The sequence below is a fragment of the Taeniopygia guttata genome, chromosome 20, assembly GCF_048771995.1.
Source record: "Taeniopygia guttata chromosome 20, bTaeGut7.mat, whole genome shotgun sequence".
Lineage (NCBI taxonomy): Eukaryota > Metazoa > Chordata > Aves > Passeriformes > Estrildidae > Taeniopygia > Taeniopygia guttata.
Window position 1 is genome coordinate 11,252,346 of NC_133045.1, and position 26,124 is coordinate 11,278,469.

Consider the following 26,124-nt stretch of genomic DNA (forward strand, 5'->3'; position numbering starts at 1 on the left):
CACTTAAGAAACACAGAGCGTTTCCAATCACAAATTGCAGGAAGAATGTAATTACTATTTAGATACAACAGGACAGGATGACAGCAATTCAATTGTTGCCCAAATCATAAGATTTTCAATTCCATCAAGCATTCATTTTCTGGTTTTGGTGACAGCTACAGTCGGGCAGAAAGCCCAACAAGGTTAATCAGGTAACAACTCCAAATCAAACATTTATTATAAAGAAAATTCTTTTAGAGTCAAGTTTTTTGGCTCTGTTACTTCCTCTGCAGAGTGAACATCTACACAGTGCAAACACTGGGAAAAAAATCCAAAGGACCAAACATTTGAAAAGACAAATAACTTCAATTTTTCAAAACTGTATTTCAATTATGACCTGGACTGCAGGGAATAAACATCATTTGGACTCTAATTCCTTTGGAAGAAAAGGGAGAGCATACATGTCACTTGGGAGAAGAGACCAACCCTGTTGTTTCTTTAGCAGACATCTGGAAAGTTGAAGTCCCCCATGACAAAAAGGGGTAAGAGTTGTGAGACTCCTCCTAGCTCTTCATAGAATATTTCATCCACCTCTTCATCCTGGTTGGGTGATCTATAGCAGACTCCCACAAGGATATCTGCCTTGCTGGCCTTCCCCAGTCTCACCCATAAACTCTCAAATGTGTCACCACCGTTAAGCTCTGCTCAGCAGCTCAATAAAAAGTAAGAAAAATCAGAAAAAAAGTATCTGGAAAAAAAGTAATTCTTGGACCTGTGTTTTAGAGGATTCCATCACAGCAGTGGTGAAAACATGAGAGCTGAATTCCTGAGGATAAGCCGCCTGCCTTTCCCCAGGACCTGGCACTGCAGTGGCAGCACAGGCACCATTCCACCTTCTGCCCAAGAGCAGATATCTCCTCCTTATCTCCTACTGCTTCTCCCTGTTTGCTGCAGCCAGCTCTGGCTTTGTCACTGCCCATCCCTCCAGGACAGAGTCAAACTCTGCTGTCAGGAGATGCAGGTGACACAGAGCAGCAGCACCCCAAACAGCTTATGGAAAACACTCCTTTCTTCCAGCCCTGTTAATCTCTCCATTAATGGGATTCTGCTAATTCCACTGTTTGTACTTAAATCCCTTGGGCTCTCCAGGCACTGACTGCTAAATTATGGAATGGTTTTGAGAGCTTTTGGTTAGATGTGCCATCGTGTTACACCACAGCTTCTTACAGGTATAAGGGAAACTCCAACCCCTGAGGGTGCTGCTCTCCTGCTCCCTATCCCTGGCTCCTTCAGTCCATCAGATTTTAAACAGTATTTGCCCAAAAAGAGAAAGTCTTTTTTCTTCCTCCTCTTGTTCTCCTTGTTTAAAGTTTATTAATACTGTCACATCAAATCTCAATGCAAAGTGATACGAAATGTCGTACACTAAAAATAATGTGCTGGAAATGGGTCAGTACTGAAATATTTGTACTGTCTACAAACTGGTCTATTATCTCCTCCAGTTTCAAGTTCTTTTAACCCAATTCTCAAGTATACCAACACGACAGGGAGTTAAATTCTGATGAATTTTAAGAGAAATACAGACAGAACTGAGTATTTAGGTCACTGTTAGTGAAGTTATTTTGAGGGGATTTCATCATTTTTGTGTAAAATAATGGAAATGCTTTCTTCTGACTTCTCCCCTCCAGTGCTGACAGCTCCCTAAAGCTGACAAGGTGCCCACAAGGTGCTCCTTGCAGTAAGAGGAGAGGCAAGAAGAGCACGAGAGGAAGAGCACTGTGGAATCCTTGATGTTGGAAGGGACCTTGGGACACCATCTGGCCCAACCCTCCACTCAAACCAGGGGAAAAAAAAAAAAAAGAGGCAAAAAAAGGAGAAAGATGGCTTTTAAGTTTTAACAAACTGAGAAGGTATAGAGGGAAAATGAAATGGCAAAGATATCTTGAGAAGCAGAAAGGAGAACTGTCCCAAAGCTTTACCACGTCACTCATCAGCTGGCAGAAATGGCACGAAGACAAGGAGGGGTGTAGCTCTCCCTAACTCCACATGGAAAACACAGACATAACAACACACTGGCTGTGGGGGACTACCAAACCAGCAAAAAAGTGCTGGTAAGTTTACACTGTTGATAGAACCATGTACTTCTGCCATGTGCTAAGGTGTGGCAGTAGGAAAGAACTCTGCTGTAAGAGACGTGAGCAGTTTACTGAAATACCCAAACACAGTCAATGTCCAAAGAGCTGTCATCTTTTCAGCAAATAATTAGCAGGAAGCTGGAGTAATACTCTGGGAAGTGGCTGGCTCGGGCTGTGCTGGGTACTGAACAATGACACCCTCACAGCAAGGACAAATGCCCATTCCAAGTTATTTACTCCTTTACACTGCACATGCACATCCTTCGAGGAATGGCTCCAATCCACCTGGCACCCAGGAACGTAGGAAGCAGTGTCACAACATTTTGGAGCTTAAAGTGCAGGCACAATGTGCCAAACTGAGGTAACAGATGGGGATCCAAACATTGCTAAGTGCTACCTAGCAATGCAGCATATGCAGTGCCTGGAAATCGTGACATCATGTCATGAATGAAAAAGTCTTGCCCTAATATTCAAATTAAACACTTAATCAAGTGAAAAAAAAATGGAGATGCGCAAGGAGGAATGATATCAAAGGTAGGAAATATAACAGTGACAGGAACAAAAGGGATAATCCCCCGGTCCCAGTGTAGGACAGAAGTGTGGATACTTTGCAGCCCTCATTTTCCCCATTTTCTGCTTCAAGAGCTTTTGGCACATGGATAGGGACAACCTGTGTAATGGTTTTGTGTTGAGAGTTTTGGAAGGGTAGGCTAGTGTCCAAGAATTTAAGATAAAAATCTAAGCAGACTTGCAGAATACACCCACCTCCTGGAAGCTAAACATGCACTGTACAATTGGAGGGTCATAATTTGGATTATTCTTCTTAATTGTTAAATATGTATCAATTTTTCATGATCTTTTATTTATATTATTTGGGGGGATTACAATGAAGAGAAAAATTGGTAGAGAATCCTGAACACCCAGCTTGAAAATTCTGGCCTTCAGTAAGAAGATGAAAACACTTTTTACTGATTCAACTTTCATTCATGTAATTTAATCAGATATGTTCACAGCTAGAATTGCTGCATGCTGGAAATCCTTCCTGGCAATATAGAAGCTACCACTTTACCACTCCACAGATAATTTTCTCATTACATTATATACTACAGTTAGGAAAAGCTCAGTTATATTTACAAGCATACAGTTCAACCACTGATTGTAAAAATATGCATAATTCATAGCTAGCTTGCCCAAGTAATTAATGTGATTATGCATTCAAAGCAGGTAAGTGCAAAAATTGAGTTACTGTGCAAGCTGTGCAAGTGCATGCACAGTTCTGCACACCTAATGTTTTGGGAGGTTTGCCCACTTGGGGAGATTCTGCTTTGCAATCACAGCCTAGAAAATAAAAATAAGATTATTTTCTGTACCATAAACTGACCTAAGCACCAATGCTACTTTCCCAATATAATTAAATGTTAAAAGCCTTTAATTAAAGAATATAAATCAGAGTGAATAATGTCCGACCAGATCACGCTTACCATACAGGCTGCATCCAGTGCTGAGAGTGCAGGAGAAAGAGGCCATAAAAATGCCATTCACACCCTTTAATTGGTACATTTGAGCATTCCCTTTATTGCTCTGCCAAACCAGCAATGGTATCACTTCCCTTCTGAAAACATTTTCACTCTCCAAACTTCAAGTGTTGACGATGACAAACGGTGGCCCCTGCTTCCCTCAAGCCCCATCCAGAACAAAGCAATTCTTTGCCCTGGAATGCCTGAAGCATACCTGGGCTTGGAATTTAATTCTCTTTCATATTGTATTTCTTTCCATCTCAAGCTCTTAGATAGGGATTTTTATTTGTTTATGTATTTGTTTTGGGGACAGCAAGTATTATTGGTTCCCTTGATGTGGCTGTCATTGCATGCTGAGATAACATGGGGAAGAAGCTGCTGTGGATAAGAAGTGGGGAAAAAACCTGCATTTTTTCCTGCTGAGGGGCAGAATCATCTCTCTCTTGCCTTCTCTTCCTCCTCTGTGCTCTCTGCTCCCCAACAGCAAAGTGATGGGTATCTGTATATTGCTGGCATAATAATATATTTATGGATTGTGAACACAGAAAACTACAGCAGGGTAAATGCAATCAGATTTACAGATAAACTCTATATATATAAATCTGGACTACAATAGAAATTAGAGTGAGAGAGAATGAGGGGAAAAGGTTTTTTGAATCTGAATGCTGAGATTCAGCTTCAGCTCAACAGTATTTAAAAAGCTTTTGTTCCCACTCTACAAACAGGCAAGCATTCAGAGTTTGCAGCTAACATCGAGGAACACAGCAACAGATTTTGAGCTTGTAAATAACTTCCAACTGTGTATTCAGTTCTAAATTTTAGTTTATACTTTGCTGGGTTATTGTGTAAGAGTCAAATACAGAAAAAGAAACTTAAACACGGGATGATACAAAAACTCAGTACTACAAAATTCAGCAGTAATTGTGATGCAGAAAGAAAACAAACCCCAGAAAGATGCATCAAAGACTTTTACAAATAATTTCAAATATGGAACCACTCTAAGGATTTTGTGGTCGAATCTTTAATGAAGAATTCCTCAAAGAAAAATATTTGAATTATTTACTCAGCCCCGAGGAAGTGAATAGAGAATAAAGCAGACGAAAACAAGCAATCAGAAACGCTTCTTTTAAAGTTGTGATCTAATAGTAAAATGTTGCTAAATAATGGGAGCGAACATCCTCATAGATGTTGAGCGTGCAGGAACAAGCTGGGCCAGCTCTCCCTGCAGCCCTGCAAGCACAATATGGGTTTGCATCTGGTCTCAAGATGCACCAGGCAGACCTCAGACAGTTTGGCTGTCAGTTCAGACGAGCACCCAGCAGCTCGGGTCCTTATCCAAGGCTTACTCAACCTACCTGAACCTTTTGGGCCAGCAAAACGGAGCTGGCACTCTCGCCAGCACTGGCATCTGCCTAACGTTCCTGGCACTGCCTGCTTCCAGTGGGGCTGGAGCTAGTGCAGGAATAATCCTTCTCTTCTGACATTTCCCATTGTCAGAGTGGCAGGAGGCTGGATGTGAAGATGCAGAACATGCAGGATGAAAGAGGAAAGCATTTAAACCACCTGAAGCAGAGTTTGCAGGGAAAGCCTGGTCGCCAGGAGCCACATTCTGCTCTTTGTCATCCTCCCATGGTGTTAAAATCACTTAAATGAATTTTTGGGTTTTTTTTAGTGTTTTTAACCCTAAGGAGATTGTCACATAACCAAGTTGTTTTGCAGTGGGAAGTATGAGAGGCAAATGGTGCCTCTCTCCAGCATCTGAGGGGTGCATCCCACTGTGTTCAAACAACACTGCTTGGGGCATCCAACACAAGTGTGTGGGGCAGAGCCTGATCCAGCTGAGCTGTGGCACCTGGCAGGAAACAGAGCTGGAGCAGCTTCACAAGCAGCACCTTGACTTTCCTTTGCAGCTGGCACAGGACCCCCAAGGACACAAAGCTGAGGGTGGAGAGGCTCTGCTGCACTCTGGGCTCTCACTGTGCTGTGGGGAGCTGTGATGGGCTGGGAAAGCATCACACAGCAGTGATGGAGCCTGCCCTGGACAGCACAGGAGGAACACAACTCTGGAGCGGGCTGGGAATTTAACTGGGGAGAAGTGAAACTGCCTGTAACAGGAGGAGGTGGCCTCTACAGCACTAAGCATCTCTGAAGTATCTCTGAAAAGTAACAGCCTCTTGTGCAAGGCAAGATGTGAACAAGGAGAGCTATTCCACACCTATAGACTTTCCTGATATAAATAATAAGATATCCTTTATGATCAGCTAGGTGATCCTGGGAGGATTGGGGAACCTGAAGTAACAGTTAAAACTAAACCCATAAATGAACAAACACCCAAAACATTCAATGATTTGATTGTGCTGAGAGGACAGGAGCTTTTCCCCTGGAGATGGGAGACAAGATGTTCTGGCTGGGAGAGCTCTGCTGTGAGCAGCAGGCCTGGGCACTGTGCTGGGCAGCCCCGTCCAGCAGCCTGTGGGAGCCTCTGCCAGCCAAGAACTCGCAGCTCCAATCCGAGATCTGTCACCACTCACTGCACAGCCTTGGGCAAGTTACTTAACCTCCTCGTGTCTCAGTTTCACCATCTGCAGGACTGGGCTAACACTGACTTGGCCAGTAGATAGGGGCATTCAGGGCTTTAATCAAGGGTAGCTGGAGTGATTAAATTCCAGCTGCTCGGTCTGTGGCTGCAAACTCCCTGCCCAGAGTCAGGTCCCGGCACGGAGGCACACGAGCCAGGCTCAGCATCCTCAGAGCAGGGCAGGGAAGGAAGGAGCTGCCACAGCACAATATATGGGTCAGCATCTTCCAACTGCAGCTGCCAACGTGCTGACTTGGCATCAGCCTCCTCCCGGCCCTTGGCTGAGGCACACCAGAGAAATCTCATCACTCCCAGCCCGCTGGAGGTGGGAACAGAGCCAGGTCGTGCCTCCAGACAGAGCCCAGTCAGAAATGAGTGGCCTGCACCCCCACACAAAGGAGCTGGAGCCAGGTACACGGTGCCCTGACCGTGATGGAGACACCAAGGCACAGGAGCTGTGCTCCATCTGCCCCGGGGATGCGCTCCCGGCTGGCACCCGAGTGCCCCCGGCCACCAGCCCAGGCAGGACTGAGCACAGGCTCAGCCTAGGCAGGATGAGAGCACAGCCCAGGCAGGACTGAGCACAGGCTCAGCCTAGGCAGGATGAGAGCACAGCCCAGGCAGGACTGAGCACAGGCTCAGCCTAGGCAGGATGAGAGCACAGCCCAACAGGCTCAGCCCAGGCTGGGCCAGTCCCACCAAGGAGCTGAAGCACAGACCAGGGCCACCAGACAGCACCAGAACTGGAAAACAGAGGGGTCCTGCATGAAAACCCTTCCCAGCTCCAATTTAGTTCTTGCTTATCCCACCACATACCCCCTTTCATCTTGAGCTCAGTGCCTGAGTCCCTTCAGACATCTCCTCACTTCAGCCCACTGCATCTCTCATAATTTTGTCCTGTCAGATGTACCTCCCTTCTCCATGCATTCCCTCACTGGCCATGAAACAGCCAGAAAAACACAGTCCATCCTTCAGCTCTTCTCCCACTTCAAAGAGGTTTTCATGTGCTTTTCAGCATTTACAGGACTATTCAGGAGAAGAGGATCCATATATATATATAAATAGGTATTAAGTAAATCTTGGAATAAACGCCAAGATACAAGTGATTGCACAAGTTGCAAGGAGACTCTTTTAACAGGAAAGAGAAACTATTTCACCTGCAATCAGTAATCATTGCATCAACAGGACACAGTAAAATGATATGGTTGAAAGTCAACCCTATAAATTCATGAAGCAACTTAATTTCCGAGATCCATGCCTAGAATTAGATGAAAGAAAAATAAATTTCTTCTTAAACTTTCTTTCCTGGGACAGCAGAGGGAAACCAGTCCCATAGACACCAAGAGCCATGTTTGTGTTGGCTGGTAGCACTGTGACAGTGCACTAGGGGTGTCAATAGACTGTCATCAACCCTTGCCACATGAGATCAAACACTCTGTTGCTGATTCTGGAGCCAGCTAGAGCAAACACCAAGAGAGGACTGTGGTATTTGGCTCTGAGTTTTCACAAACAACTTTATTTCTCCCTGTGTCCTGTGACCTAGGTAATAAAATAACATTTATAACTCAATTAAGGTATCTCAAACACAGATCTGTGATTTAACATGCAGACACTTGTGGTACTGCAGATTTAATATGGTAATGACTGAACAGATGTTTAGGAAATTGTGTACACTGGCAGATGCTGACTGACAAAGGATCCCTGTTTCAGGTGTTTGGTTTCCATGGGTTTACACATGACTGCCAAAAACTCTGTTCCCTGCTCCAAGAAGAGCAACTACAGAAACTCCTGTGCTTCACATCCATGGCAAATTAAAGTAAAATCTAAATCTCTCCTCCACAGACAATGGAAGTGACTCTGCTTCCTCTCCCTGTGCTGCTCAGGTGTGACTACCACCACTCCTTGCACTCTAAGGAAGTAACTCCAGACATGCAGAATAACTCAAATCAGAGCTGTCTCCAAGTCAGGCAAGAAAACACACAAACTGTTTTTAAACCATCTCATCCTTTCTGCACTTTCTTACCAAGTGATGCATGCCACTGGATTACAGGAGACTGTTCCCATTAGGAAACATAATTCAATACAACAAAAGGTGGCAAAATTGAGCCTGGATTGATCAAGAAGATTTAACTTCAAATTGACAATATTGCTGAGCAGCGAGGCAGGGAGCACAGGCATAATTTGGTTTCCTGCAGCACCACTCCAAATGATGGCTATCAGTATTCCAATCAGTGGCTGATGGTTTTATTTCCCCCATGAGTTTCTCCAGGTCATCCCTGACAGTTAGAAAAGTGCTTACTCGCTTGGGCTGCACTGAGCAGATGGTTCCTGATCAGAGATTAGTGCTGGAGCTGGGGTCAGTGGGCTGCCAAAAAGCCTCATCCAGGGGCTGCCTGCTGCAGTTACCCCGGGGACAGCAGTTTGCTGACCACTACAGACAGGTGACACGCTCAGCAGTGCTGCTGGACATGTCCAGCTCTCCCTGCAGTACAGCCAGTGCCCACCTGATTTATAATTTATATCCCTGTGACTTCGCTGCCTGGTGTTACAATATCACTTTTGCCTTTGGGTCACTCAGAATAGACTTCTGCAGGAAATGGAGGGCACACAGAGGTGGTGGGAGAGAATGATGAAAACCCAGACCTTCCTGCCTCTGCCCAATCGCCACCAACTCCCATTTTTCAAACCTCAGATCAGCGTGACAACAGCCACCTCTTTCCACAGGTTTATTTTTACTCCCCCCTCCCCAAAAAAAGGGAAAAGAAAAGAGAGTAGAAAGATTAAAAAATCCAAAAGCTGGTGGGGTTGTCGAACATAAAGTGGTAATTTCAGGGCCAGGCTTCTGGGACTACTGCTATGCATAGCATCTATTTTCTTCCTCCTGATGTGGTTCAAAGGTAAGTTTTGGCATTGACTTGATTATCATGGAATTCACACACATTAAAACCAGAAATGAGCCCCAGTTCTACAGCTGTGGACTCTCCAAATGGTGCTTATTTTTACTAAAACATAAAGACCAATTCTTGCCAAGCACTGTGTCTATATTGTTTTTGACCAATTGTTTTTGACTGGTGTTTTCCCAATTTCAGCAGGGTTTTTTGCTGCCACAGAAGGAAGACAAGGATAGTGTTATGCTGTAAGATCCTAGGGAAAAAATCACTTTTCCCTGGGAAAGGTGATGAAGAAACAAAGCTGAGCTTTGCTCTGGTACTAGAGGAATTTTAAACATCATTTCTGATACTACTGCAGTACAGCAAGAACTATTCTAAGGACAAGAGCCAAGCATAGAGTACATACCATAGAAACCAACCACAGGGAGCCATGCCCTCCAAACCTGTGTCTATATAGAGCAAAGGAGAAGAGAGGGGAAAAAAAATAGATGGAAGTAAGTCACTGAAGGTAACCTGGAAAGTCACTAACAGAGTGAGAACCTGTCTCCTGACCCCTGTTTTAGTGTCTTCAAAACCATCTGCACCATAACAGCAAGTGACTTAGCAGTCACCTTGTTTCAGGGAGATGAAAAATAAAGGAAAATATATCAACCATTTTACACTTCTGAAGAAGACAATCTTATTTTCCCCAATTACAGCATCCTATAAAGAATGTTGCTTAGATACAGTACTACACATATAAAAATAGGTTCTTAACTGTTCTGAAATTACACAACAATATTAGTTTGGGGACACTTAAGTCTTGCTTACTTGAATCCATTTTAATATATTTTCTCACATGTGCTTTAATTTTTGTATGCATTTAATTGTGCATTTCTGTGACAGAATTAACTCAGATTTCAACCCTACAAACACTTACATGCATGGTTAACTTAACATATACACAGCCTCACTATGAATTTATGGATGTCGAATTGGAATGACCATGGTTTCATTGTTTCCCATTTATAGTGATGTTTGTCTGATTCATTCCTCTTATTCTTTCATTTCATTGATTTGTTTTGGCATTCATGCATTTATTTCCAAGCTAATACATCATTTGAATGTAAAAGATAAGACTCTTCAGGAATTTAATGCAATGGACTTCTAAAAGAGATGAATTGGGAAGTTATATGAAAGAAGCACATTAAAAACCAAAAAAAAAAAAAAAATAACACAAGTTACATCTAACCTGCCTTAAGACTTTTTTTTATGGTCACAGCTGGAAATCTGTTTAGAATTGCCATGATGGCAACATAGCTCCTGTCTTTGCAGTGAAGTTGCTGTGTGGATAATGGATCTCTGAGGTTTAGGGTCTGAACCCCATCCTCTTATCACCTAAGCACAGATACCCTTCAGCATCTCTATTAGGTAAAAATATTCAGGTATGTTCCCAGAACCAGGGGGGGAAAGGATGTTATATTATCATAGAGAAGCTGCATTTTAATATTTTAATCTAATCTATTACCACAGCAGTGGCTGGTTTGAATTCTGATTCCAAGACCTGAACCAGCCAAACAGCATCTCCTGATAAAAACCGTCCCTGATGTTTGCTGCAAAATCCTCGTCCGCTGCAAGCAAACACCTCTAACCACATTTAGGACTTCAAATATTTTCAAGTATTGAACACTGTGGTTTCAAGCAATTGCACAGCACAATCTACAGCAAGTGGTCAGCAGGATTTCTTTGGAAAAATACCAATGAACTTTATTAGACAATGGGCTGCACTAGCAGGAGCAGCACACACGTGGCTTGACGACTTGAGAACAAGCTCAATTCCCAAGTACATTCTCAGTTTAGGCTTTGTACAAATGTCTTGTTCCCTGCAATCCTGGCGACACTGGAAACCTTCCACATTCACTCGAGGCTCTCACTTCTTCTTGCATCAGTTATTAAATAACCCCCATCCTCCTCAACACATGGGCAATGCCTCCTGCACACAGTTCTGTTCCCACCCACTCCCTGGTGGTGCAGGTGACCCAGACCAGCTGTCACATTACGTGGCAATAGCTAATGTCATGTTTTGTCCCAATAATTACCCAGAAACTTGCACTACTTCAGCAGCAAAAACAAATAACCCAAACCCCAGCTCCAGCCAGGGGATTGCTGTGCAGTAAAGCTGCCATATTTCCATGCAGGTTTGCTCCAAAATAATTATGTACAGAAGCACCTCAGAGGAAGCAACAGCATGTTCCAATGAATTGTTTAGCACACAAGCTCCCAAGGAAGAGTCTTCCTGAAATAAACTGATTGGAGAAGGCTGGATGGATTTTGGATGGGAGGTCTGCTGACTGCTACTGCACGGGGAACTCCCACCAAGTGCCAGACATGGAAAATTTGAAACTGATTGAGAAGGGAAAAAAAACCCTAGACATCAAAACCCTTCTTGGATAAACACAGTGAGGCACTAAAAGAAGGTGTGTGCACTCAAAGGGTGAGAAATGAAAGCCCTGTTGCTCTGTGCTAATGAAAGCAGGGCTGCTGCTCGCTCAGAATCATTGGGACATTAAAGGAATTATTTCTCTTTGCTTCCTCAGATGGTCCTAAGCAGCGACTTTGGTTTGTGGGAGAAGCCCCAAACAATGCCTTTCTACCAGCACCACTAACTACACACTGGGGGGAGCAAAGTTCCAAATTCTGCAGCTTTTTGGGACATCCCTGTTCTGCCTTTCCTTGTTGTGGTTACTCTGCACTGACACTCAACTCAAGCAGCACGGATGGTTCAGTTCATCCTGAACAAGAGCCCCCAAAATTGCAAGACACAAAGTTTCCCTCTCCCAGAACTTGCACCTCTAGTGCACCTTCCATTTCTGGCTAGAGAAAGGAAAGATGAATCATTATACATTTCTCTTTCTTACTCTGAAGGTGAGTTTTTCAAGCCAAACTGCATCATTATTTGTGTGTAAGGGGAAGGTTTTTAGTGCAGTTCATAAAAATGTAGGTTCTAAAGCACAAGTTACAGCGACTAGGAAAATGTCTGGGTCCATGCACAACCATATACCAGCCAAAGGTCTCATGACATTTTACTTGCCACAATTACTACTTGGAGTATCTATCATTTACACCTTGAGCTGTGTGCTAGTAACCTTTAAAAACAGGATTTGCTTTTGTTCCCTAATCAACAAAAGAGATTTCAAAGCAATCAAATTCTACTGATGCAAACTCTTGAGCACACAGAGTATTTTGCTTGAGTATTTACAAATGTTTTTCTTATTCATGAGCCACCTTGTAAGCAAGAACTTGTTTGAACAAGTATTCCTGTAAAATGAAAAATAAGTTACAAATATGATTGTTCATTAATGCCACATGCAATATTCAAAGAGCTCTTCTTTCAAAGGTGTTTTGAGAATGAATTCATTTTTTTGTGTAATGCTACAAAGGTGTAAAATGCCAAGTGTTAGGTATCATTATACTACCAGTGTCTAAGCTTGTGGCCCTTCTTGGAAACACTCATTTTTGTACATCTGAGAGGAGAAAGCAAAAGCAGCTAGAGAAAAGACAGTTGAAAATCTGTGTAGCATATTTTTTCACCCAAATATTGCTTTTAATGTATAATCAATCTTTATGGTCTGCTGCTGCAGGGAAGGTGTAATAGAATCAAGTTTTCATAAAATTGCAAGTTGCATGAATCTTTCAGAAAAAAGATCATAACATTCTTCATTCCAAATCAATATTGATTATTCCTTAAGTTACATATAAATTGCTTTTAGTTGCAGACATTTCATGTCATACAAATGCAGTTAATAATGGGAAATATCCTTTTAACTACACTTAACAATGCCATCCTGCTTGCTGGGCTCATCTAGTGAGAAAGATGATTCCCTTCCTTCCCTCATATGCTATTTTAAATATACTTTAGCCAACCTGTGTATCCTGTTTTACTCTTGTTACAGCTGATCTGTGCAGAACTTTCCAAGAATAAAGTATTTTGTGACACACAAGTTGCAGGTCTTGACCAAAAGGCCTTTTCTTTTAGCTGGTATTCCCCCATTGAAGAATTGAGCTCATTCTGAATGCACATTACCCAAATTCTCTAGGCAAGAAGCAGAATTCCAATTATTCACACCAAGGAATGAGTCACAAATCATGCAGGAAACAAGTCAGAGGAGGAGGCCCAACACTGGAAGTGCTGCATGGGCGGATTTCTACCAATAAGCCTGGAAATGCACACACTGGGTAAAAAAAAAAAATCAAAGTGAAATCCCTGCTCTCTTCCTCTTTCTGCTCTTTCCTCTCTATTTGCAAAATACACTTCAAATACAAACAAAGTTGAATTAAAAAAGCCACGACAGTAAAATTCACATTCTCAACAAGCTGAGGATAAGACATAGGGGAAAGGGCTAAAGTATGAAGTAATTTGGATAGAAATTGGGGATTCAGCACATTGCTCCCTGGTGCCATGCACTGCGTGGAGCTCTGCCACTGCAGTTCAGTGTGGGGCCAGCACAGGCCTCTGACCATCATTTCTCAGGGTTTATTTCCACACAAGCAAATACAAATTTCTCTCTGCCGTAAAATGTTTTGCATTATCTTTCACGGCATCAAACCACAAAATACTCCTTACATTTTATCTCAGTGTTTAATGCTTTTTAAGTTTACATTTGAGCTCTGATGATTAACTTTAAGAAACAAAGTAAACTGCGTGTGCTTTTTTAGCCCCTAAGGACAGTTATTCCTTCAGAATGTAACTGCAAAGATATTTTTACATTGTAGGAAACCAGCTATAATGTACATTACAGCTCATTTTCCAACACTGGAGTGTATCATAAATATATTTTAAGCTGCTGTGTTAAAATTATAGTGGAAAATTAAAACAAGCATAACCCATATTATTTAAGATGAATTTTACAGCCAAGTAAGAACCAAAATGAAATAAAAACACAGTATTTGCATCCAAGAAAATTTGGTAGAAATAACATAAAAAACCTGTTACGGCTAAAACCTACTTAGCCCAAAAAAAAAAAAAAAAAAAAAGTAGATGAAAACATTTGCCATCTGTTGGGAGCATAGAACTGGTTCCTCCATTAGGAGCTGCAATCTCAAAGCCAGGGATTAATATCCATAGCAGGGTCACCTCCCAAGGGCCAGACAGAAAGTGGATGGAAATAACCAAATCTGGGAGTTTGCTCTGGTTTGACTGTTTGGTTTTTTTGTCCATTAAATATGGAATTTAATTCACTTGATGCCCAAATTAATTGTTGCAGCTGACAATCCTAACAGGCAATGTGGTAAACTATAAAGGCTGAGCAATATTTCTTTTAAACTGATGCGTACTTGGTCAACATTATATTCTCCTTTTCACATATCCACAGATACACTCAACAGATCTATAAAAACCTGATGCTAATTACTGCCTGCAATTAGAGACCCTGCTCAGGGTTAACAATGCATGAGCACATCACACATTGTGATTTTCATGCTTTGTGCCACATTTGACCACAGGAGAACAGAGAGCATTGTCATGATGAGGAATACATAATTAAAATATATTGGCCTTGTCTTATATGCTGATGGTACCAAAGACCAAAACAGTAATGAGGACTTTGAGTCTCAAGACACAGAGTTTAAGAACACTGAGAACTAACTTGGAGCTTGATTTTTAAGCTGATAAATCTGCTTGCTGCTGCAGCAAAACAGAAAAGCCATGGCTAGTTCCAGTCTCTTGGCTGAAAGATGGATTTCTGTCCTCACATCAAAGTCAATATTTGTTACTTAACAAATACATTATCAGGGTGACTATTTTTTGCATTTTTCATCTCTCTATTCTTAACAGTCAAATAAAAAATTTACTTTTTTCAGTTCACTACCTCCAAAATACCTTTGAAAAACTACCAGAACTAGCAATGTCAGATATAAAAGTCATCAGATACTGGGAAGTATTACAAAAGATCAATAGAAAGTATTGTATTCATAACAGTAATTTCTGGCCTCCATCAATGGTGAATCCTAACAATTCAGATAAACTATGGAAAGCAGACAGTCCTGGTGGTCTCACTGCCTTTAAAAAGTCCATGACCACAAGCTGGTGCCTTCCCTTTCCTAAAGGACAATGGAATTGAGTTTTGAAAACTCAGTTCCAGCAGATCTTTCAACCAACAGTTGATACAATCACTGTAAAAGTAAAGAAAAAAGAAAAGCAAAAGGAAGTAAAGCTAAAGTGGCAGGACTAGAACCCCAAACTTCCCGCCAGAGATGTAAATGACCCAAACAAAGGCACTAAAGTAGGCACCAAGGCATTAATAATTAATTCAGAATTCATTGTAACAATAGTAATTATAGTGTTTCGTGTGGCATTATTGAGAACATAATATGCACTTCTACAGGAAATAAATTGTAATTCACCAATTAATGTGTTAGAAAGTGTGTTTTTACCAGTCCTGCTGAAGTTTAAAAGCTGGATTTAAATCTCCACCTTGGTGACATGTTTTCAGAAAGCAGAGAGAGTTCAGAAGGATTTGACAGCAATTTTATCTACACAAGATGCAGGGCTGAGTTTCTCAGCTAAGTAGCCTACGGGGAGAGGGATGGGAGTTTTGTTGGGTATTTCAGAGACCGTGTGTGATTCTTCTGTAAGGCTTATCTCTCATCTCCTAGCTAGGCTGAGGGATCTAAGAAATCCCTCTCATTCAAATCAAATATCAGCCCAACTCTCATTGTTGCTGCCCTTATTGGAGATGCAATCCCCTTGATAAGGAAGGATGCACGGTGCTTCTTTAAGCACTTATCAATACTGCCCCCGCAGCAGAGAGCAGGCTTGCCCAGCCTTCCCATCTGAGCAGCACACACTGACACAGCCTGGGAAGCCTGAATTTATGAAAAACAAAATATTACTTCAAGGCCATGGGTGGTTTTTAGCTACACTTTTAGTCCACAAAGTCAAATTCAGAGGCTTATCTGAGCAGGGAGCATCACATCCCTGACACATGGATGCACAGGAGCTGCGAATATCCTGTAGCAGGGCAGGAGATTTGATCAGCATTTCCACGCTCATTTACAACCCCCAGAACTGCTGATGGTGTTTTGAGGTCCTGATTCTCTGATGTCCCTTCTGGACAGCATCTTCAGAACGCCCCAGGCTCTGCACAGTCCTGTGAGGGTGAGGCAGACAGAGTCCTGCTTTCCACAAAGCTGCCCAGGAATGATTCTGCCTTAAAAAGGTGCAGACCCACAGGTTCATTATTCAATCCTTCAGGAGAACATTAATACAAAATCATTAATGCCTGGGGGCCTTTGCAGATACCAGGTCAAAGGAAAAGTCTGTAAGAAGGGGAGTGGTGATGTCTTCCACAGTGTCCTTTCCCCCTGGCAGAAAGGGTGAAGGATTCAAGGACACACAGGGAAGAGAGCCCAACCTGTGTCATGGTACAGCAGAAGCACCTAATTCACACATATCAACCTTTAAAAAATGCTAGGCAGGAGACCTTAATAAATTTGTGGCTTTATTAAGCCCAACCATTCCTTCTAAATCCCATCCCTAATTCTCTTTTCAACTGCTTGTATGTCTGGATCAAAGAAAAGATGGATTTTAGTGTATTTTAAAAACTGCTGAGCTTGGACGCTGTTCTTAAAAATTACTAATTGTATCTAGCTATAAAAACCAAATAACTTTTCATGAAGTCTGGAAATAAGTCTCCTTTCCAACCCTAGAAATAGCAGGGAGAAGGAAACATCCCCATCTCCAAACCTCAACCAGAGCAAAGCCTGCAAGGCAAACAGAGGCTGTGTTGGTTATTTACTTTTACATGTGAGCAGACAGATTGGTCAGGATAAACTGCCAGCACTGCTGACCTCTGTCTGCCTCCTGTTCCCTCCCTTCCCAGCACCAAGAGATGCTTGGTCCCCGTGGCCAGGGCAGCTCCAACTGCTTCATCTCCATCTCATGGAAAGACATATGGAGATGAGAAAGCTGCTTCCTAAAATAGCCTGTAGGTACAATAATCTGCCCTCAAATCAGCCAAACTCAATGTTCATTCTTATTACCAGATTTTCTCAACACTCTCTGCTAACAAAAAAGTTGCCTCACCACATATTTTTGAAGAAATTTTCTTTTCAGTTCCATCTTTTAGACAGGAACACTAATCATATTCAAGGCTAGACCTGCAAGCAGGATGTAAATCACTTTACCAGCTCAGCTGCCATGTATTTAATAACTTATTCACAGTTGCAGGAGGGGAAAAAAAGGTGAGATTATATAGGGGGTAGACAAAGAGGGAATATAATTTCCAGGCATTATACAGGACTTCCCATCAATTTTTACAGTATTATGGTGGAGGGAAGCCCCTTCATGTTATTGCAGGGGCTAAACCTGAAGCCAGAGTTAAAATCATGTTGGTGTTTGATGCCCCTTGGGCACAGGAGGGAATCGCTGCTTGTAAGCAAAAGTGAGTGGAGGTAGAGTCAGTTTACTGGGAAAAAGAAAAGGAAAACAGAAAAAAAAAGGTTTTGCTTGTCAGACAGAGCTGTACAATTGTCTGCAAATGCCAAGGAGGGCAAAACCCTCTGAAGACATGTCAAGGCCCTGATCCGGCTGTCAGTTGTTCCAGTAGGAAGAAAATGAAGGCTGACATGTGAGAGGGATCCTCCCGGTGCCTGCCTGGTGCAGCCCTTCCCACCCTGCACCCAGCCTCCCCCTGTGCTCCAGGAGCACAGGGAATGTGGTATGCAGATTTCCCTATTAGCATGATTGACCTAATATTGGATGACTCTGTACCCAAGTGCTTATGTGAAATAATAAGCCTGGCTACTGAGCAATTATTAAATACAAGGAATTGTTAAATCCTTGCATTGTACATATTCTAAAGGAAATTAATCATTTTGAACTCTGGAGAATACAGTTTTATAAGAAGAGAAGAAATAGCAAATACACAATAGGGTATTTAAATGCTAATACAGTCAAACAGTTTAAAGCATAGCATACATTTTAATATTGGTTTACTGAATACTAATTATGCTCTACTAAGTAGCAGTAAGTAGCATTTATTATGACTTGTTGAAAGTATTGATCCAGATGGTGACAAGTGCAATTTCCCCTTCTCGCAAATATCCTTAAAAATACATATTATCAGATTACCAAGTCTTCTTAAAACATGTTTTTCCAGGAATATCTTTCTCCAACTATCAGCAGCAGCCTGATATGTTATAGCCCAGAATTATTTCAGCCCAATTGAGTGAGGTAAAAAGAGAATGTTTGCTAGACATGAGCCAAAATTTACTGTCCTTTACTCAAGGCTGACAACTTTGCATGCTTTTTGCATCTGGTCACACAGGAGCCTACACAGGATGGAGAGGAGTCTCAAACAGCAATCCCCCATGCACTGTCAGCACAACCAACACTAGAAAAACAAGCAGACCACATTTTGGGGTGCTCTGAAGTGGTGCTGAGCTCATCCCCACGGGTTCTCAGGCAAGAGGGGCTCAGCCTCAGCTGGGACCAGCTCAGGGCACCTAAATCCCCTGTGCAAGGACTCCAGAGGACACAGGCACCTCCACAGCCCAAACCAATGAAATACCAAAGCCCCTTCATGCCCACACCCACTTTAAGAAGTACCAGCCTGTGGGCCATCCCCTGATTTTAACTAAAAGAAACTCTGCTCAGCTATGGCAAAGGAGAAAATTCAACCTTGCTGTTACCAAATCAAACTTGGCTGGGATAGAAGCCAGCCATGGGATTTGTCTCCCAGCCTGTATTGTAAAGCTCTTCCAAATACATTGAATAACAACTGCCATGAACATACAGCAAATAATTCTTAAATGCATATTTTAACAGTAAACTTCAGTGTGACTAACATGCAATACCTGGTGCATTAAATGCAAATTAAATATGCACTTAGCAAATTCAATTTAAAGCTTTTCTGTTTTCTTTTATCTGTTACATCAAAGACAGCAAAAAAGTAGTGGCTTTATTTTTTTCATGTGCTTCAGAAATATCATGTGAATAGAGCTGATTTAACGGGAACATGAAGGCAAAAGTAGATTCAACTCTATTAACTTTTACAATTTTGCTGCAGAAATTGTTTCTCTTGATATTTTAATTTCAGCTTTGCTGATCGAGGAAAGAAGCAAGGTCAGGACCTCTGCTGCTGTTTCTCAGACTGCACAAGACCACTTAGCATAATTCAAGCAGTTGTAAAAAATTAGTACTGCATGCTACGATAAATGGGCTTGTGTTTGTGTCTCTAATGGGCCAGGATTAGGGTAAAAAAGTACCATTTCTACAGTCTAACTGAAATAAACATTACAAAAGGCCAATTTACACTTCCAAGATTACATGCAATGACAGAATGTTTAAGAAATTATTTCAGTCTGGCATTATTCTGCCATACAGCTGTAAGTAGGCCATTCACTACAATATCCCAGTCGTCTTTCTCAGAAGCAACAAATTACAAATGTTTTACAATTTATTTTTATCATAAAAATTAAAGATAACAGTTCTGTGTTTGCACTGTCACAAGGGTAACGTATCATGGCTGAGTAAGTAACAAAAGAATCCTAAATTGAGGAAACTAGCATCATCTTCCCTATTAAAACTCACCAGTAGAAACTTTACAACCCAAAACATCCACTTTTATATCTGTTAACCTGATACCAAATAATTGACAAAGCAAACAAATTATAAATAGTCCTCTCATAATTTGCTGCTTCTGATGAGCAAGTGAAAAATCACACACACACCCCCTTTTTATACCCCCCTTGACAGGCTTTCAGTTTGAAACCACAACTTTTCCAAGTGTAAAGGTATTCGGGTACACACAATTAGCAAGTTCTCTTGTGCAAACAAAATGGCCAAATCCCCTTCCTACAATGCCACTCCCAGCACCTCCTTTTGGAAGAGAAGTTAGTCCTGGCAGGTGATGCACAGAGACAAAACGGTTTTCAAGAGATTGGCAAAAAGCTTTAAAGTGAATATCCTGTTTGATTACGACTTCATGCAACCGCAAGTCGGTGTGATAATGCCAGAGCCATTCAATCCCAGGGCTGCTGGAAAGCTGCCAAAGCAATTAAGGTTGCTGACTTGGCCATGAAGCTGAGAATATATACAACAATTTTACACCCCATCATACTGTGGTAACGGGTACTTGCACCCACAGAGGAGGCAGAGACAAGTGTAAAATGTGGTCTAAGTCAATGCGCAGAATATTTACCAAGAGCAAAGGGCTCTCAAATGGGAGATAAAACCCCTGCTGCTAGTGCAGCCCCAAAACTGGGAAAGGGTTTGTGTCTTGAGGGGCCCAGCGCAGAATTTTTCTTTCATGTGTTCACAGTGGATGTCCTCAGGAGGAGCAAGAACTATGATACAACACTGAGGCACAGCCCTGCAGATGTGGGGATGCAGACATGGGAACGTACGCTCAGTTTACACATCTGCCAGCCCAGCTCCACCTGTGTGTTCTCCTCCCAGCTCTGGTTCCCAGTGAGGCTGTGCAGGATCCACCAGCCCAGCAAGCAGGGCTATGGAGGGCACAGCTCCCAGAACACCTCCAAAAACATCTCTTAGCCTGGAGTGAGCACAGAAGGGAAACAAGCAGGTGCTGGGGCAGCCTTTGGGAAGGGTGCATGAGCACAACCCCAGACACACAATTATTGCAGAGCCATGATTGCTCTGGGCTGCCTGACAACCCTCAGTCCACCCTGAGGAGGGGACAGCACAGAGCCACAAACACGTGAAGGGGTGGATTTTCAAATGGAACGGTGCAGAGCTCGCAGCAGCAGAGCTCTGCACCAGCCAGCAGCCTTTATGTGCTGCTTAATATAATTATCAATATATGGAGGAAAAAATAAAAAAGGGAAGTAAATGAGGAGTTGCCATAGCAACTGTTACCTCCAAGGAATATGAAAGATGTGGGACCACCCTCACCGAGGGAATGTTTTATTTATTGTTTCCTATTTTGAATGTTCAGCAAAGTTCTGCTGCTGGACACTGCTGTGCAGGCTGGTGACCTTCTCTGGGCAGCACTTGAATTTTGTTGGTGGGTTGTGTCTCGAGAGAGGCTCCTCATTTCCAGTGCTGACAGGCAGGACCAAAGGCAAGCTCTCCTATCAGCATGGCAACATCTGCTCCTAATTCAAGAGCCTGCTGATGGTCAGCACCTCCCCTGCTAAATTACAGCATGCTCCCAATTTATAAACCAGCAAAATAACTATTACAGGGGAAAAGACAAAAAAAAATTCACTCTAATCTTGGTGATGATAACCCTGACTCATGGGTTTTTGTTTATGGCTTTTTAACCAGGCACTGGTTTTGCCCTGAATCACTTCACTGAGAGCTGAAGGTCCATACAAAGGATTCTGAAGCACATGTCTAAACCCCAATGGTGTCAATGGGACAAAAGCACGTGTCAAAACATTGAGCTGTGCAGAAATGGTGCCAAAAACATTATTAAGTAAATTTTAAGCTTTGAGGAATCCCATCCTCTATACCATCAAATTTAGGCATGTGTGTACATAACATTGCTACTGCTGGACAGAGCTGAAAAATTGGGATTTGGAGCAAGGGGGGCAAATATCACTATTTCAGGATCCTTCTCAGTGTCCAGAACACAAAGACACAGAGGAAAGAAATTAACACATGGCTTAATATAACTTCATTAATATAATACAATATTTGAGGTCATCTTCAAAGAAAAGAGCATTTTGTTGATACCCTGTTTTTAGGAATGGATCCCACAAGAGAAGGAAGTAAACGGTAAAATGCAAAATTTAACAGTAGCAGGAGTAGTAGAAGCAGCATCAGTGAAATAAAAATAAATAACCCAACCTAAAATTCTATGTAGCTGCCTCTACAAAACTGGATTGTGTTCATAAACTCAGAAAATTATTTAAATTCTCATTTTTGTTGAGGCTAAGCTTTGTCCCTGTGACATCAGCAATTGTCCATCTCCCTATCTATTTTATTTCCTGATCAGCTTATGCATTTCCCTTTCTTTTCCTGCTGTAGTGTTCTTTAGAGATGTTCTGTTAATTCTGCCAGTAGAGAGAACAGGACATTCATTCCCACTACCTACCATTTCCTTGAATAACAATCTAAATATTTCTAATCCACAGATAATCCATTAATATTACATTAGGGGAATGCCAATGCACTTGCATGCAACATGAAATATAAACTTCTAAAAAAAGTCAATATTATCAGCTGGAAGTAGAAACAGGATGACAATGCTGAAACACAAAATAAACAAAAATTTAAAAAACAACAACAATAAAAGCTGCCTTCATTCTCCTGCACATCTCATGAAATGAGGCAGACTGGATTTATATCAATCAAAGTCTGTGCTAGCTTTAAAAGGTAAAAAAGCACAAAAATTCAAGCTTACTCTTGGAAGCAGAGACAGAGAATTCAAATCATCCTTCTAAAAAAATTCTCGTTTTAGAAGTGTCACATATTGAGCAGCCATAGCTGCACAGCAGCTGACAGTGGCAGTGCAACATTCACTCGGTTGGGTTATGCCACACGAAAGAAAGAAATTCACCCTTATTTTTCTACCTTGAAAAAGAGAGATTTCTATTTTCCCTGCCCCACAAGATGCGCCATCAGCAATGGAGGGAAGGACACAGAAATTCCGCGAGTGTGGAAGGGCGCCAGCGGCACAGCAGCGGCTCTGCCACCAACTCTGCACTTCTTCGAGGCAGAGGGAGAGGCAGGCAGCACAAGTGTGAGGTGAGAGGGTGGTGGCGAGGAGGATGAGCATTACAGGACACTGGCACACCACACTCTTCCTCCAGGCACAAGATGGCCAGCGAGGAGCAGCCACAGCTCTCCCCACCACAGCAGCTGTGCCAGTAGGAGCTGCAGCCTTAAAAAAGACACATATCCCTGTTTTCCCCTAGTATTTCCTGTCCTAACTTTCTAGCTTGCTTTGCTGCCAAGGCTGAAATAACATCACTCTGTGCATCACATCGTTTTAGGGAGAGCTGTGAACTCCCGCGCTCGCTCGCCAGACGGGAGCTGCGAGCCCACGCACGGCGCCAGGGCAGTTGCAGAAAAGGGCTGGCAAAATGGGAAATGTGCCCTTAAACACGCCTGAATTCATCTCAGTATCCAGGGCAGGGTGGAACAGCTCAAGGGAGAGGTGCTCAACCCACTGAGATGTGTCCAAATATAACACACCTAGACCCCAGAGGGAGCATATTTGATAATTTTATCTGAGCAGAGCAGTGGCAGCAGGAGCCACCAGCACACTCTGCTCCTCCCCAATCCTTGGGGATGTGGAGATCAGGATGATCTCCTAGGACAGGAGAGAGATGAGCTCCAGACTTAGTCCAGGAGAAGGGAAGGCAAATCAGTGACTTCCAGATTTTGAACTCTGTGCTTGTAGGTGACACAGATGACAAAGATATCGTTCAAGCACAACATCCTTCCACAGCCCCTCCCGTTTAGCATCTCACCACTTCTCCCACAAGTGTCTGAAATGACTGTCCTGGATGAGCTCTCATGGAAGGGTTTGTCTGGCACAACTTGTCTTTGTCCCACCCTGACAATTTTTTTGGCAATTTTTGTTGGTTTTGGCCTCTCTTCCCATCCCATTTCACACGAGGAAAAACATCTAAAAGCATTTCAAGCCAAACAGAGAATCTGCTTTGTTTGCCATCTTGTAAAAATCAATTATTCATGTTACTCATGCAGCCAAACTTGTAGGCAGAAAGGGATTGTCAGCTGAATTTCCTGATGGGACACCACAAGTGCTGCATTGTCCCACAAACCCTCCAGCAAAGGAACTGACCCCAAATCCATTAAGGAATGACTTCCAGCAGTGCCCAACTCTGACATCTCCAGGGATGGGCAGGAGAAACTCTGCCCTGACAGAGTCACAGCTCCATGTGACACAAACAGCACAAAATCAGTCAGGAAGGGAACGAGGGCACCTCCACTTCACCTTACTTTTATTTCAGTGTGGGGCAGAGCTCCAAGGGACTGCAAGGCAAAGCAACACCAGCAGAAGCAGAGAGACTTCCTCGTGCTGACACAGCCACGAGGCCTTTTTGATGTCACACACACTCAGTGACTGATGATGGCAAAAGAGGGTGTGAGGAGAAATTGTCAGGATTTGATGGTTTAAGTGAAAGACACTTCAAGGGAGAAGAAAATGTTCAAATCATAATAAAGCCCATTTCACTCATGCACTTTAAAATGGCAATAATCCATTTGATGCCAGAAAGAAGAAAGGAAGAAAAGAATCAAAGAACAATAAGAAAGATGCTCTGGCTTATAATTGTACTCTCTTCTCTATAAAGTCTGTAGCCCTTTTTCTTCCTGCTCTATCCTGAATCTTCCTCAGCTGCAAAGCCCTCAAGCTACAGACAGGTTTCAGTCCAGTAAGACTGTCTGTGGCTTATTACAGCTGAAGATCCATGATGAAGGGCTGAAATATCCTCAAGTTTGCACACTTGAACAACACTAGAGATAAGAACAAACTTTAAAATCCTGGATAATCCTCACTTTACTAATAAGCAATTTTATCTAAATCCTCCTTTAAAAAAATCGTGCTTCCCTGAGTGATGCTGGGGGAAGGAAGTTACCACGTCCAATTTCCAGCTCTATTCAACCAGTATTAACCCGAGCTCCTGCCAAGTCGTGGGGGCTCTTTGGTCCTCCTCATCTCAGCTGCCAGGAGTTTCATCCTCATCCTTTCTCCTGGCAGTCTGAGGTTTGGCTCTCTCCAGGCTGCCTCCCTATGGTGCCAGGTACCCACTCCCACTGGCTGCCCTAATGCAGACTCCCATCTGCTGTTTCACAACATACTTATTCCCTCAGCACCCTTGAGAGGCAAAGAAGTGCAATTATGCTTTCATGGCTCTGAAAATGCAGCAAAGGAAGAGGAAGAGAGAGATTTGCAAAGGTTTTGAGTCCGTTGGCTTTGACTAAACAAGCTCCATTTTGGAGTACCCTGAGCAGACCCCACAACACTCAGTGAAGCCCCAAGTCTCCCTTGTTTCCATTCACAGACAGGCTGCTTGCTCACCTGGCATTTTTTGGGCTGACACACTTGCACCTGGTGAGAATGGATTAGCATTCTCAGAGGAAGCAAAGCTCCATCCAAATTACAACAGTTAATTAATCAACATGTTCCAAACCTTTCACTGAATGCAAAACACTCACCAAAGGACCCTCCAGCAAGCATTGCCTCACTGCAGGACAGGCACACGCAAGAGAAAGGCACTTTTTCCTTTATCTCCACCCAAAAAGTCTTGTGAAAGGCTTACTCCATGATAAGATCCTCAGGAAAATACAACAACATCCACACAGAACCTGTCACAGCCCACAATTAAACTTGGACTCCAAGTGATACACTTCTAACTGGAGGAGCTAGAGTGGGTCTTGGAGCCTATGTCCAGAGCCCTAAATCAAATAACACAAGTTATTAATCCAGAAATGAGCACAGGAAGCTGCTGACAAGCTGTGTCTGACTGCTCCAAATCTGTCGGGACGGTTGCAGTGACAGGGCAGCACAGCCACACTCCCACATCTGACCATGAAATCCTAACAGCAGCACGGGCACCTACCCTGGCAAAGAGGGGGAAATGGGCAGCACTCAGCTTGTCCTCTGCAGGGGCAGAGGCCTTTGCTGAGGAGAGGAAGGAGAGCTGAGCAATGGCTAAATTGTGCCGTGGAGGTACGGGCTGACCTGCAGAGCTTTCAGCCTGTCACTGCAGTGGCAGCAGAGTTCTTCAAATGGGAGCTGGAGCACAACCACAGCTTGAAAATGTTTTCACTCTGGAAACTCTGCCTGGCTTCAGTTTTAATTTTGTGGCCTTTTTAGAGGATTAACTGTGCAGCACAGGACCGTGTTCCAGCTGGCTGTGCTCTGGCAGAGCTGATCCAGCAGCAGGGCAGGACTTTGGATCACATCAGCATCTCCTGATGGTGTGGCACCTTGTGCCCTCACATGGCTCCTGGAACTGTGGCCCTAATTAATGCAGCCACATCAAAAGAAGTGCACTCATAGGTGTGCAAATGTGGTTGGAGGTTTTGCTGGAAGCACCACAGCACC

At 42.9% G+C, this 26,124-nt stretch overlaps 1 protein-coding gene across 4 annotated transcripts in view; it reads right to left on the bottom strand.

The window, feature by feature from the left end:
* Positions 1 to 26,124, bottom strand: part of CDH4 (cadherin 4) — a 415,526-nt gene that overhangs the window by 258,941 nt on the left and 130,461 nt on the right. Inside the window, exon 3 of one of the 4 annotated variants that reach the window (XM_072917016.1) lies at positions 9,507 to 9,549. The exons of the other annotated variants lie outside the window; for them this stretch is intronic. Within the exon in view, the coding sequence (XP_072773117.1) occupies positions 9,507 to 9,549 (43 nt within the window). The remainder of the gene's footprint in view (positions 1 to 9,506; positions 9,550 to 26,124) is intronic. 4 annotated transcript variants of the gene reach the window in all.